Below are 15,520 nucleotides of genomic sequence, written 5' to 3' on the forward strand. Positions count from 1 at the left end.
TGCTGTCGGTTTCCTGCTTTCATCTGGCCAAGAACAGTGAGCTTATTAATATGGTAAAATGGAGAGTGTGGCGCCTGTTTGATGAAAGCAACAACACGGCATGATGTGTGTACACGTGCCTTATATGTATTAAACGCCCGGCTTGTCCACCGAATCCACAGCACAGACACATGTATGATGGCAGATTAGAGAAGTATGAAACACACTGAGGAGTAAGCGCTGGGCGAGGGCTTTTGTCTTGTTATCTTTCCAGATGAGTCGACATTATCCCCATGGATAAGGTTCACCATGCATGGATTACAACATAAAACAGGCTGTGCATGTCCCGTGGAAAATGCCACGAGTGGAGTCGAGCTCCGTTTCGATCGTGTAGCAATGCTGTAATCATACGCAACCAAAGATGGTTAAAGCTGGGCCTTGATGGGAAAAAAAAAAAAGTGTCTTCAATTCCTTCACTTTTTTCCCCTCACAGTTTCATTGTATGTCTAATTAAAGAGATCCTGTGTTATTTCATCATTTCCTAATGAAATATTAACATTCATGTCCATGAATTATCCTTGGGGATATTATTCCAAAGTTTGGGGTTTTTTTTTTTTGCATCTTCTAGTTTTTTTTCCGCTCATGTGCTTCAAGATCTGACAAACCAACAGAGGAGATCCAACTGATAGTGGCCATACATAAAACAACGCACAGTCCGCCCTGTAGGCTGAACCTCGGCCACTTAAAGATTCATGTACAATCAAAAGCACTTTAAAGTTCACTTGTAATAATATGTGGAGCCAGTCTTCTTCAAAACTTGCTTTGATTGGAATCACAGACCGGAGCTGCTTTGGCTCTGATGAAGAGTCGTGGAACATAATGTTGAAGACACTGCCAACACGTGCTGCCAGGGATATTCATATAATATATTCATTAATAAATATATATATATATATATACACACACACGTTTGAAAGAAGTCTTTTAGTCGTCCAAGTGTATGTATATATATATATATATATATATATATATATATGGCTGTGAGTGTGAAAATGTTTTTAAAATATAAATAGAGTCAAATCACAAACCCAGCCATGAACAGGGATGAACATGAAAAGTTTGACTTATATACACCATATTTTCTGAACTATAAGTAGCAGATATAAAGTATAACATGTTATGACACAATACATAACATGTATGTAATGTATAACATCTATTCTGAGAATCCATGGAAACCACTGTTGTGGCACAAAATGAGTGCCAAGGCAAGTGAGGAAGAAGAATCGTCTTAATCCTCAGTCCCTTCCACTAAGGAAACAGCAGGAGTGGGTTTCAAATCAGCAATCCTCTAGTAACAAGTCCCACCTCATACCCCACCAAGGTTTTTGGTAAATGTCAGATAATGATTATAATAGTGTTACCTGACTATTTTAATCATTTTGATATTTCTTTAAAACTATATAATGAAAGAAAAACAGACATTTGATTGGCTACATTTCATTTGGTCACCAATCTGAGAAGTATGGAACTCCATATAGAGTCTAAGGAGAACAGAGGAAAAAGACCATAGGTCTCCTCAAAGCAGAGGACAAGAGTATGAGAATAAAAAGGATGAACTAAGTATAGAAGACATGAATGATAGTAGCAACAAGACAAAGGTGACCTCCATCACCAAATCCACCTCCACACACCACCGCAAGCTTCTGCATCTCCGGAGGGCCACCATGGCACATTTCCCGTCACTGGAGGTGGCAGTGGGCCGCACATTACAGTGAATCAAATCAACCGCCTCAACCTCCACAAGCCACACTTTTCCTGTCGGCTCATCATCTACACAGATGCCATGTGCAAAGAGGGGTTAGTGAGAAATCGTGTTCACATGCTGAGCACACCTCAGCTGTCGTGACTCGAGTCTCTGTCTCTGCAATATTTGAGATATGGAATCAAAGCCTTAGATTGGCTGTGTGGGTTTCACAGAGAAATGCTGATTTTCATTTAGGATCAGAGCCGGCCGAGGAATAAAGGCATACAGTAAAGTACATCTGAAAAGGCCCAGATATTTACAGGCATCATAAGGTTTCGTTTTTTAGGAATAAAGGCATACAGTAAAGTACATCATAAGGTTTCGTTTTTTTGCACGGCCATGTTAGGCTGCACGCGGCTGCTGTTGCACAAAGTTTGCTCAGATATACTGCCTTTTTCACCTTTCATTTTGCAGTAAATGAAAAAGTCAAACAGTACGTCTGTGAGTAGCTTTCCATATCTGGAGTATGATACTTTAAAGGCAGCTTTTCGCAAAAATTGGTCTTGAGACAAAATGTATTCACCTTGTTTTGCAACTTTTCCCCATTGATAACACAAAACTACAATGTTACGATACGTCTATAAAGAGCAAAGTTTTGATTCTTTATCTTCTTCTACTATGTTCTTACACATCCACGTTTGAAAAAAAAAGTCTAGTGTCGTCCTAGTGTAAGTCTGCCACACAGGACGCGCCATTAGGGATACGTGACTCCTCTGGGGCTCGAACCCAAGACCCTCTGAGTGTAAGGCAGATGTGTTAGGCAGGCATGCACACTATGAAACCATGTACTCATACTGTGGTGATTTGTAGTTTGTCAAGTCTCTGTGCAGTGATTTGAAGCTGCATTACTTGCAAAATGGGACTGTATAGGCAACATTTGTCTAAATCATACATGACACCGGGGCTGTGTCGCCACTTGCAGCCTGGATTGAATTTATCAGTGTCTTCACCGAACCTGTCTCTGAAGCACATCCCTTTAGCAGAGCCACCGCCAACACCACCACCACCACCGGCCAGCCGCTGGCTTCAGTGGAATTCGTTTGCAAATCGTTAACAGAGTCAGAGACCCCTGCAGAGCCGGTAATTCAATATTGGGGTCTAACATTCTGAGATCAGATATGATGGATTGTAATCCACTCTGCTCAAGTATAACATGTTATGACACAATACATAACATGTATGTAATGTATAACATCTATTCTGAGAATCCATGGAAACCACTGTTGTGGCACAAAATGAGTGCCAAGGCAAGTGAGGAAGAAGAATCGTCTTAATCCTCAGTCCCTTCCACTAAGGAAACAGCAGGAGTGGGTTTCAAATCAGCAATCCTCTAGTAACAAGTCCCACCTCATACCCCACCAAGGTTTTTGGTAAATGTCAGATAATGATTATAATAGTGTTACCTGACTATTTTAATCATTTTGATATTTCTTTAAAACTATATAATGAAAGAAAAACAGACATTTGATTGGCTACATTTCATTTGGTCACCAATCTGAGAAGTATGGAACTCCATATAGAGTCTAAGGAGAACAGAGGAAAAAGACCATAGGTCTCCTCAAAGCAGAGGACAAGAGTATGAGAATAAAAAGGATGAACTAAGTATAGAAGACATGAATGATAGTAGCAACAAGACAAAGGTGACCTCCATCACCAAATCCACCTCCACACACCACCGCAAGCTTCTGCATCTCCGGAGGGCCACCATGGCACATTTCCCGTCACTGGAGGTGGCAGTGGGCCGCACATTACAGTGAATCAAATCAACCGCCTCAACCTCCACAAGCCACACTTTTCCTGTCGGCTCATCATCTACACAGATGCCATGTGCAAAGAGGGGTTAGTGAGAAATCGTGTTCACATGCTGAGCACACCTCAGCTGTCGTGACTCGAGTCTCTGTCTCTGCAATATTTGAGATATGGAATCAAAGCCTTAGATTGGCTGTGTGGGTTTCACAGAGAAATGCTGATTTTCATTTAGGATCAGAGCCGGCCGAGGAATAAAGGCATACAGTAAAGTACATCTGAAAAGGCCCAGATATTTACAGGCATCATAAGGTTTCGTTTTTTAGCACGGCCATGTTAGGCTGCACGCGGCTGCTGTTGCACAAAGTTTGCTCAGATATACTGCCTTTTTCACCTTTCATTTTGCAGTAAATGAAAAAGTCAAACAGTACGTCTGGCTTTCCATATCTGGAGTATGATACTTTAAAGGCAGCTTTTCGCAAAAATTGGTCTTGAGACAAAATGTATTCACCTTGTTTTGCAACTTTCCCCATTGATAACACAAAACTACAATGTTACGATACGTCTATAAAGAGCAAAGTTTTGATTCTTTATCTTCTTCTACTATGTTCTTACACATCCACGTTTGAAAAAAAAAGTCTAGTGTCGTCCTAGTGTAAGTCTGCCACACAGGACGCGCCATTAGGGATACGTGACTCCTCTGGGGCTCGAACCCAAGACCCTCTGAGTGTAAGGCAGATGTGTTAGGCAGGCATGCACACTATGAAACCATGTACTCATACTGTGGTGATTTGTAGTTTGTCAAGTCTCTGTGCAGTGATTTGAAGCTGCATTACTTGCAAAATGGGACTGTATAGGCAACATTTGTCTAAATCATACATGACACCGGGGCTGTGTCGCCACTTGCAGCCTGGATTGAATTTATCAGTGTCTTCACCGAACCTGTCTCTGAAGCACATCCCTTTAGCAGAGCCACCGCCAACACCACCACCACCACCGGCCAGCCGCTGGCTTCAGTGGAATTCGTTTGCAAATCGTTAACAGAGTCAGAGACCCCTGCAGAGCCGGTAATTCAATATTGGGGTCTAACATTCTGAGATCAGATATGATGGATTGTAATCCACTCTGCTCTGCAACAGCCACGTGCGCCGCCACATCCGTACCCCTCGAGCTGTCACCGACTCACCGTTCATGTTCTCGGCACATGACGGAATTAATAGAATGATGCGATTAGGGGCAGTTTCTGCGTGGACTTCGGTGGGCTCCAAGACCCAGGCCAATACAGAGGAAACAGTGCAGTGCGGTAGATTGGCGAGAAGGCAGGCCTGTAATTAAAATGAGTAAATTAGTGCGTGCTCCCCCAGCGCACACTTATCACCAGCGTCAATAAAGCCCATATTTAAAATGATCCTGCGCTCTCCGTTTCTTCTCATTTTAAATGGTATAATGTGAGGGAGTAATGGAGTCAATAGTCATCTCACTGTTTACTTTCATTAAGGATCATTTCTTTCCTTCAGGCAAAAACACCTTTATTTCTCTGTGGGAATATTAGAAAGCATTAACTCTATCAGAGTGGCTATTGGACCATCCTGTGAAAAATGATAAGGAGACATTAGAAAAAAAAAAAAAAAAAAAGAGCCGTAATTCAAATGTTTTTCAGACTCTACGTCCAGTGACTCCTAACGACGTAAAAGGTCAGTTGTGTACCTTTGTAGTACAGTGAAATAAAATCCTATACAACGTTTCTGCCATTAGACCACTGAGCATGGGACATCTCAAGCACTTCATAAAAAGGGAGGCTTCATCAATTATTTACGCTTCCGGCAACACGCATTTCATGTTTCTCTTCCCATGCATTAATATTTCAACCAGCGTGCCCCGCCCTGTGTCTTTCTCCCTGCCACCTCCCGGTGGACATTTTGTCTCCATAAATCACACAGTGACATTAAGAAGCCCTAAGATGGCCTCAGCCACAACTTATAGCTGGCTTTTTTTTTTCTTTTTTTTTTCCCGGCCAACCTACGAGTCCCCTGCCTGCCTCGCTGCCCTTTCAGAGATTTAGATGAACATTTGGACATATTCATTACAATAATGAAATGTTACTTTTTCTCCTGCCCCTGCACCTCAGTGCAAAGCATTGGATGTGAAGAACATACTTTTTGTCATTTTACAAAGAAGCTGTTAAAGGAGACATTCATTTCCGCTGGATTCAGAGGCCTGTAAAATGTGGACAACAAACCCTGCAGTACGTCCTTAAGGTTAAGGCAAGGGCTTGGGTTAGGGCCATGGTTGCGGTTGGGGTCAGCCAATTTAACTGGAGGACATGAGAAACACCCCCAGGGAGGAAGAGTGAGGGCTCAAATATCCCTTGTGTGACTGGACAATGAGACTGACGTGACATATTTTTGTCACAGGTTCACCTTGATGTGTCCAAACCATTCACACACCACTCAAGTGCGCCACATGTCAATGTCTGATGTCATTTCCTCTTTGGAGGATGTAGAAAAAAACTGCGGAACGTCAACGACGGCTGCTTGAATTGACAATTTGGATAATGTGCTACTGGGAAGAAAAGACTGGCGCAAAACAACTTTCATAAAAACTTCAGCCTTTCAAAATATCTCATGGTCACATACGCAGCAGTCAGGAATGCAGTGCGATGATTAACTCCGCTGAATCACATCGCCTGGGTGTTCAGTTCTGCATAAGGTACGTCACGCAGCTTCAATGGTGACAGGAAAAAATTCAAATATGGATAATACCTTCAGGGCAATCTGCATAAAAATGGGAGATAATAATAGAAAGAGAAGAAGTCCATGTCTTTTACCTTGTCCTGTAGGCGGGACTGTATACAGAGCATGCTGTTCTGGTTTGACAGACATTTCTTTTGTGAATATATATGTATATATATATATATATGTATATATATATACACTGTATATATATTTTTTATACACACGTACACTCTCTTTCTCACCATCTTCAATACTTGACCCTGTCACTCACTCCTGCCCATAAGGCTCACTTATGGAGAGTTCAACTGAAAGGGCATGGGATCAATTCCCACAAAATCTCCCAGTATTTCTTGGCCCGTCACTCTACCAATTTTTTTGTCCACAGCTCCCCCCCCCCTCCTCCCCCGACTGAATACGTTGAAGTACTCCGCTTTGTAATTGGCGCCCGTCAGTGTCAAGTGCCTCCGCTTGCGAGATGTACAGGGTCAGCACTGCAGAATCCTGCGAGCGTTCGCCCATCTGCATGCGCCAAATATATGCACATAGCCCTCGCTGCCTGATGAATTTCAGCTACGCCGACATTAAAATTAATTGGGAAAGAAATCATCGCTTTCTCCAGGACGTGTATGTACGGTTTCCTACAGCAGTAGTAGAGAAACTGAACAAACCAGGGAAACTGTGAGTGGCATTACTGCTGTGCTGTAGCTACAAAAATCATGGCTGTTCCAACAATGTCAACATTTCAACCTGGACATTTAAACCAAAGTGATATTATTATTAATATTTACCGTACATACCAGTAGAATATCTCACGGAATGGAAATAACGCATGTTCTAGAATGTTCTTTGAGTCACGTCCAGTCAAGATTTTTTTCATAACTCACTACTTAGGCAGTCACAAAAACATAACATATTCAAATTTAAGGAAACAAGTCTGGATCCAATCCCAGAAGACACTGGGTGACCCTGTGTAGTTTGCGGTGCAAAACACAGCCACATTTGAAGGATGAACACCCATTCACACTCATACTCATTACCATATCCAAAGTTCCAACCAACGACCAACAAACGCTCCCTCTATAAGGCAAAAGCACAAACCACTCTTCCACTTCTTAAATACGTTCATTGCCAACAACACGATGCCCATTTCCCAGGATCACTGCAAATGACAGAAGGAGAAGGATCCAATTGAAAAACAGCAGTTCTGTGTGACTTCTGCAGATCTACAAGTCATTTGCAAATCCATGAAAATAAACAGTCTGGGCTTCAGAACTGTGTGACTTTATTCGGGCCATGATGATGAAAGCTGGGCCAGCAGCCATGAGCAACGAGGAGAGGATATTTCAGAAAAGACAAAGGGGCAGAGTCTGACCTGCCAAGAGAGAGAGCAAGAGAAAAGAGGAGAGAGGGAGAGAGAGAGAGAGAGAAACCAGATTTATATCTTTGTTTTTAATCTCCTTTACACGCTCCGCTGGTCCCACGGTACTACTTTGTGGAAGGCTTCATGTACAGCTGGGAAAATAAACAAAAAAATGACAGCGATTGCATGTCAGGAAAAAGAAACTTAAGGGACATTAAGGACAACATCTATGTCACTCTCTTGTGTTTTCCTGTCTGGCAAAAAGGTGTGATTTGCTTTTGGAAGCGACGGTGCCAGCATATTATTCAGAACGCCGTTTCATTTCCATCCCAGTGTTCAGCTTGACACTGATAAGATGCTCTGTGTTTGGTGAGAGTTTACTTTCACTCTAACGCGCCATCATTTTTTATCCATCTGCCAATATCACTCTGAAGAAGTGGCAAACGCAAGTCACATTTAGAGGTCCGACGCGTTAGCCGAGGCTTGGTTCAAACGCAGACTAGTGTTGGGACTGCTAATTGCGGCAAACACGGTGCCCCACCACGCCGTCCTTGAGAATGATGGTTAGATAGCGTAACGCTAGAAATCATAAACGCACTGTGATTGCAAAATGATTCCACATTTAATCAAGCATAATCACCAGTACTGCTAGTCCTTTTTTTTGTCCAAAGACCGTTTCAACGTACGTGCACAGACGATCTATCCAAGGCAGGGGTGTCAAACATACGGTCCATGGGCCAAAACCAGCCCACTAGGAGGTTTTAATCCAACCCACTTGATGAATTTTAAGTCCAAAAATGCCCTTCGTTTATGCTGTTTTATCAAATTTGATTTCATTATATGCGAGTATGATCACTCGGCATCTAATCAGGCTGTATGTACCCTGAACCAAAACGAGTTTGACCCCCCTGATCTGAGGGCACCAATAAACCTATTATATTAATCAAAGTTGTTTTCTCTAGATTTTGGTTGCCTCGATTTTAGCGGGCTACGAAAAACTCCGGAATGTGGGATATGCTGCATGTACACGGCTACACACACAACTCCATCTGATTTATTTTTTCCCAAGCGCAAAACCGAGTCCACTAATAAACGCCAGCCATAGAAAAACGAGCACAGACCCTTTCTTCATCTTTTAATGCCTGTAGAGAACGAGTGCATTGATTTAATAGCTGTTGTTTCAGCCGCTTGATTTACAGCAGCCTTGATAGCTGTGTCACTTTCCCTGTATTCTGTTAGATGACACGACCAGACTGAGTTCCAGCCATAAAGCTGTTTGACTGACTCAGTTGTTTCTCCAGTTGGGAACGAAGCCGTTGAATCAGCGGTAGATTGCAGGAGCGTTGAATGGCTTGACACACATTTAAATGCGGCTGGCGATTTACAATCCTGGACTCGGGCAGAGGAGATGTGCAGGGAATTACAAGGACCCTGAACGAGGGGGAAGATTTCACACAAGCGAGGAGAGAGTGGGTGGAACCTCAGCCAACACAAGTGTCCCTTGGTTTCCCCGACAGACATTTACTGTGCTCTGTTCCCTTCATCTGCCATTCCCCTACTTCTGAGCCAATGGGGCTTGCATTTTAAAAGCAGCGATGAACACATGATAGCCTCGGAAAAGAAGCTGATGAGAAGAGTCATAAATATGGCCGTGCACGTGCTCGATGCTTGTGTTTGTGCTCCCCAGTGTGCCCGGGTCGGCCCATATGCTCATGAATGTGAGCTAGGAAGCAGAGGTATAACGGAAGACAGCGAGTGTGAAAGAATAGAAAAATAGACGGAGTCGTGCAGAACAATGACGCCGCGAGAAAGTACAATAGCCAAATAAAAAGGAGGAAAATGAGAAGGAAAGATGACAAATGGGTAGGCCGACTCAGCCATTATCCCTTGATGACAAAGCATACAGGGATTCATTTAGATCTCCACCAAGCAGCAGGAGGGGTGAACATCACCACTGCCACTGACTCCTCTGTGCAGCGGAGGCCGTCTGAAACCCAAGACTGCACCTGAAGTCATCTTTTACGTGACGTTTCATCACAGACAAAGTGGTTTCTTTTTGTTCCAGCGTCCTATTACACTAGAAACTCCAAAGACTGTGCTTTAATGTGTTGAGTTTCAAACAGCCTGGCCGATGATGCAGCTGTCTACTTAAAAAAAAATAAATCCACAACACTTCTCATAAAAGTCTCTTGCCCTCAGGGATGATGTTTAAGAGTTGTGCATATATTATTTCACAAGAATGTTACAAGTGCTGCGCGTGAATAAATATTTACAGCAGAGAGCGGTGGTAAAAGTTTAAGTAATACCCGAGAAAGAGAGCGCTTCAATAATGTAACCCACAACAACAGTGTCAATACTGGGCAAAGGGGAGAATAACAGCAACGTGCAGTAATAACAGCGTAGGAGTCTACAGTGAACACTTACAAAGCCATATGCTTTAGAGTTTACTGTTGAAGGGACTCCAGTGAATGCAAATAATTCAAGAACTGGGGAAACGGCAATACATAATGATGTAATAGAGTTTGCAAGGAATACAAAAGCTGCAGGTGTTTAAAAATTAAAGCGTTCAGCATCACTTGAGATTGTTTTCTCACATTTTGTCCATGTACAATTCTAAATGTAAGGTTATTTCACTGTAAGGCACTGTTGTCCAACAACAGTTGAAATAAAAAAAAAAAGGTTGTTTAAAACCTGTAAATCAGAGTGTTTTTCTCTGCAGATGTATACAGGGTGGCTACATATCCTGTAAGCGTGATGCAATAATGCACAATATTAGCATGGGAAATGTTTACTGCAGTGCTTGTGGTGTCAAAGTACCCCAAAAAGGTTCCTGAATGTGCAGTATGAACAGCAAACAAAAGTCAAGAGAACACAAACACTTTAATCATATACTGTTGCATGAATCTCTATCTAAAATGTTGCTCCCACAAGTCCACCAGAAATCCGGCACCTCGTTATCAAGCCAACCAAAACAACCAATGGAGGGAGGGATTGCTATGTGTGTGTGTTTTCATTATTAAAGCTAGTGCAGGATAAACAGATGCTTTTTGGTGTTCTCACATGGGGGCTGCCTTCTCTGGCAGCCTTCAGCTGTTCTGTGGGCTCTCTGGTGAGTGACGTAATTAACTCTGGAGCAGTGGTTTTTGCTGCAGGAGAAGTCTGGGGACAGCCTATGGGCATCTCCACTCCTGTGTCACCACTGTTCCTGGTGGGACTTTAGCTGAACTCAGGTACTGGCTTTTATAGCGTAGGTAGGAAGTGTTTTGGTTTTTTTTTAAAAAGGTCAAAATTTGCCAAACTTATTTTTTTTTTTTTTAAAAAAAGGTCAAAATTTGCCAAACTTACTCTTTGGTGTAATTTTATTTTTTCTCAGGTTAAGAGAAAATGTTATTCACTTGCAAATGATGACTTTTCAAGCAGGTAAAGGGAGAAGCAGGAAAAATGATATGATCTGTCCAACTGTGGAGGAATCGGTTTCCATATTGACGTTGTGCCATTGGCCTCTAGAGTGCTTTACTGTGTATATATATATATATATATATATAAAAAACAAACACAGGAAGAGAGCTGCCATTGAAAATCCATTCACTGGATAATATTGCTACGACGAGGGTCACAGCCCCTGTTCGTCACTGGACTGCACGTAGTAACACAACATGGTAATGTACTGACATGGCAGGATCAAATAAACTTCAAAATTTGAAATAATACTTTTAACTACCTTACATAAAAGTAGAAAGAACCGAGGAAAATCACAAACTTCACTGGTGTCATCTCCAGTCAGAAATCATAATTACACTTCCTCCATCCAGGGCTGCCTACGTATGAAGAAATCTCTTCAATGTTAAAAGCGTGTCCCCTGTGGAATGAATAATCAGGAAGTCTTCCTTCTTCCCACAACGCTAAATATGCAAAATTCACAGCTCTCCTGCTTTATATCCTCTATCTCCCTCCAGCCTTTTCCTCACTTAGCCTACTCCATCTGCCATCTCTCTTTACTCAGAGCTCCCACTCCTTATTCCACTGCTTTGTTACACATCCCGCACTGGCTTCCATTTCATTCCCTCCTCTTTAGCTTTATTTTTCAATGCATTTTCCTCTCTACGCCTCTCTTCCCCGCCGCGTCCTTTTACACTTGTCCTCTACAACCTTATTCTCATCCCCGTATCTATTTTCCCCTCTGAGCCTTTTCCTTCGCCCAGATCCCCTCTCAGTATCTCCCTGCAGTGTGAAGGCAGTACCTGCGGCACTCCACTGTCAGTACAGTCCCATCTTGAAAGACTTTGTGGCCTTGCTTTATCTTATTCCTCACGACAGGAAAGAACACTTTCCCCACTAGACCACTTCAATGACTCCATTTATTTGTTTTTCCACATCTATATATGTTGTCTTTTGTCACAGTAGAGGGGTCACAAAGCTTCAATGTCCAACATCACATGGACAAAGAAAAATTCTACTTGCTGGAGCGATGTCTTTAATGAAGGTTCAACGAGAGTGTAAAAGAAAAAAGAAAAAAAAAAGAGAACTCACCTCCCGAGGTAAGATTTATATCGGATTACTTCATAAGTAAAAGATAATGAGGAGAGGGGTGAAGAAACTGAGAATACCCCCTGATATCTGACAGTGCTAATGAATACGATTAAGTTAAGCTGCCAGGGTATCCTGTCCATGTAGATATAAAGTCAAATGATTTATATCCTGAGTTGTGTGGTAAATTGAAGCATAATTTAAACTAAAAACAGAGTTATATAAAGGGGGACACCTGCTGTGGTCACATATTATTAATATTTTGCACTTTTCAAACTATTTCCCTCGCCCAACCCCAGTACTTACGATTGCGGAAGCGGTGGTGCGGTCGGGTTGCAGGGCCCTTGCCAGGTCGTCCATGGCCCCAGCGAGATGTGGGTTTGACTGGGGGCGCCGGCTGGGAGGTGGTCGGCTGCATCTTGGTACTGGTCTTCACAGTTGTGGTAGTTGAAGCAGATGCGGCGGTAGTTTGTCCTGGCTTCGAGTTAGCAGCTCCACTGTGTCCATTATCTGAAGCGCTCCCTTTTCTGACAGTGCTGCGAGGTGTGGCCTCCTTGCCACTGGGTGGAGGTGTGAGTCGAGTGGGACGTGTAGTAGCAGTGGTGACCACGGTGCCGCTGATGTGGGTGCCGACACGATTATGAAGGTGCGGGGCCCTGTTGCCATCTCCAATGGCATTGCTGCCATTGGCCGAGTGGTTCGCCGGTGGCCCAACTCGAGTTCTTGGAGCTGAAGCAGTACCATCAGCGGCTAGCAGCGTGGTAGTAGACACCATTGTTGTGGTTGAAGCTGCTGAAATAGTGGTGGCTGTGGAAATGTCAGGGCCTTTGGGCATGGCACTGGGTTTAGAGAGGAATATAGGATCCTGTCCAATGCTGACTTTGGGGTCCACTAGGTCAGTGGGAACATAGTCTTGGACAGACCCCACCACAATCCATTTCAACAACATTAGACTGAGCCCCAAACCCACAAAGCCCATGACCAGAGGGACTGCACAAAGCCAGGTCTGCTGGCGAGGCCACAACGCACAGGGGCCGCATCGAAGAGGGCCCGGGGCTCGGGGTGATGCCTGTTCAGCACCCGGCTCCTCCAGTGTCATGGATGCCAGGGTGCTCGTACGCTCACTCATCATGATTGAAGTTTCCGTCTCTTTAGTGAGTTCAGGGCTAGGTCAAACAGGTGACCAAAAAACACAAGGCGGTGAACTAGGCAGCTGATGTGCTGTGAAATGGTAGCTTGGCATCTTAAGCTAGAGGACACATTCAAAGCCCAAGTCCTTAATACAGAAATTTAACTACATGCAAAGACTTAACACCTGACACGTTTATATGCAGAAAAGAGCAGACGCAGTCGCTCTCAGTGACGTATGGACACCGTTAGTTAAAACCTGCCACAGCACACAAATGCAGACACAAGCAAAATGAGCCACACTCCCCCTGGCGGACAAGCAAACGCAAGCACGCACACAAACACACACACACACACACGGACTAACACTACACTACGCACTAAACTATACACACTTTTGCACACAGGTTATGGACAGGTGAGAGCCGGAGGTGTGGTGGATGCCTCGCTAGTTCAGATTAATGATGGTTAATCCCAGCATGTCTCAGTCGCATGTTGAAAAAGGCAGACGCGTAAAAGAGTGGGGTGGAATATTGATCCGCTGCGTGCCGAGCTTCACGTTGGAGCTGTAAATCCATGTGCATCAACAACCCAGGCTGTAGCATAGCACCAACAACCTCTCTGACGGTTGATTATCGGCCGCATAAAGAATCCTCAGAATTAAAACACCGCCGGCTGCTCCTCCACCTCCCCAACGCCTCGACTTCTCTCGCTTCCTGCAGGTATCTCAAGTTTGACGCCCGACAGAGCCGTACTTCTCCCTGCCCGACCAGCCCTTTTCTCCCAGCTGTTCCTAATAATCCAGACGAGGAGTGACGGAAGGGGGGCTGGAGGGGGGGTGGAGGAAAGCAAATGAAACTGAAGCAAGGGCAGAATGTGGATAAGCAGAGGAGCCGAGAGAGACCTGACGCTGATCAGCCACAGACTGGGCGGTGCTGATGTCCGGAGTGTCGGGCTAAATCCACTTGATCCTGGAACGACCGCCCGACTCCTGTCTCCTGGAGTGACAGCCGAGTGCGTGTGCGTCCGGCTGTCTGCAGTCCGTCACTGTCTGGGTGATGATAGATCCGACATTTAGTGGGTGGGAAAAGGGGAGAAAGAAAGAAAGAGAAAAAGAGGGTGCGCTTTTTTTCGTTTACCTTCGCTGCATTCCCACAGTGTTGCAAGCAGCAGCAGAAAGGGAGATGGAGAGGAGAGAGCGGATGGAGGGAGGAGGAGGTGGTGGTACAGGGAGGGGGCAGATGCTCACGAAAAAAAATGATGCGGCGGCTGTTCTTGGAGGCTGCAGACTAGGGAGGGTGAGAGAAAGAGAGAGAGAGAGCGGAGGGAGGGAGCTCAATCCACGGTGAGTGATGTGGTTTTCACGGCTCCTACCGTCCTATCCGGAGCTCCCCTCCGATTCACCGCCGTCCTCCCCCCTCGATATTCCAAAGTGACGACTATAGTGACAGCCGCACGTCTCACCTCCAGGCTCCCCCCAAAACTGCAGGGGTGCGTTCAATCCCTCATCAGCCTGTAAAGAAGATTAAAATGGAGAGGAAATGTAGTAGGTGAAAATTGAAAGGTATAGAGACGGGGAGTGAAGAAAAGTGTTGGTGGGAGTTGAGAGCTCTGCAGCAGCAAACAGGAGGCAGTGGGCGGCGGCAGCAACACACAAAACCACATCATGATGTCCAGCCTTTTAACTTGAATAAACATAGCAACCAGACGTTTCGTCTTCATTTAAACTTTAAAACAAAGTGTCAAACTAAGTCGTCGTCACGTGTGGAGTGCGTCCGTTTATTTACCTACTCCCCAGGACGTGACGTTTTTGGTTGGCTTAACTTTTTTTTTTAAACCAGGACTCTGCTTGCAAGGCAGGTGTTCTGACCGCTGTACCATGGAACTACCACTACATAAAAACGTCAGAAGAGGCTAACTTACACCTGGGAGCCACAATGAAGGGCAACAAGTTCCCAAAAACAACAACACACAAGCGAGAGAAAGGAAATGTAGCACAGGTTCATGTTTGACGTACACAATGACTTAAATGTACATAGAAATAAACATATGTTCCATAAAAGTTATTTTCCTAATTCTAACCCAACTCTAAACTCCATTCTCAACATCATAGAAGGTTCTTTTAAACATGCGGTGTATGTAATAAGTGTATATTCCCAAAAGTAAGCACAACCACACATCACACACTCCATATAAGCACCAATGGAGAGAAGGGAGATTAAAAAAAAACAAAACAAG

At 44.1% G+C, this 15,520-nt stretch overlaps 1 protein-coding gene across 4 annotated transcripts in view; it reads right to left on the reverse strand.

The window, feature by feature from the left end:
* nrg3b (neuregulin 3b) overlaps window positions 1-15,148 on the reverse strand; it is a 198,840-nt gene extending 183,692 nt beyond the window's left edge. For 2 of the 4 annotated variants that reach the window (XM_025057337.1, XM_017034376.2), the window contains exon 1: window positions 12,461-15,148. In XM_025057337.1, the coding sequence (XP_024913105.1) occupies window positions 12,461-13,286 (826 nt within the window). In that variant the 5' untranslated portion in view covers window positions 13,287-15,148. The remainder of the gene's footprint in view (window positions 1-12,460) is intronic. The other 2 variants (XM_017034375.2, XM_025057336.1) reach the window with 2 other exon arrangements.
* Between the last annotated feature and the right edge of the window lie 372 nt (window positions 15,149-15,520).

This window comes from Cynoglossus semilaevis, chromosome 8, assembly GCF_000523025.1.
Source record: "Cynoglossus semilaevis isolate Cse_v1.0 chromosome 8, Cse_v1.0, whole genome shotgun sequence".
NCBI classification, from domain to species: Eukaryota; Metazoa; Chordata; class Actinopteri; order Pleuronectiformes; family Cynoglossidae; genus Cynoglossus; species Cynoglossus semilaevis.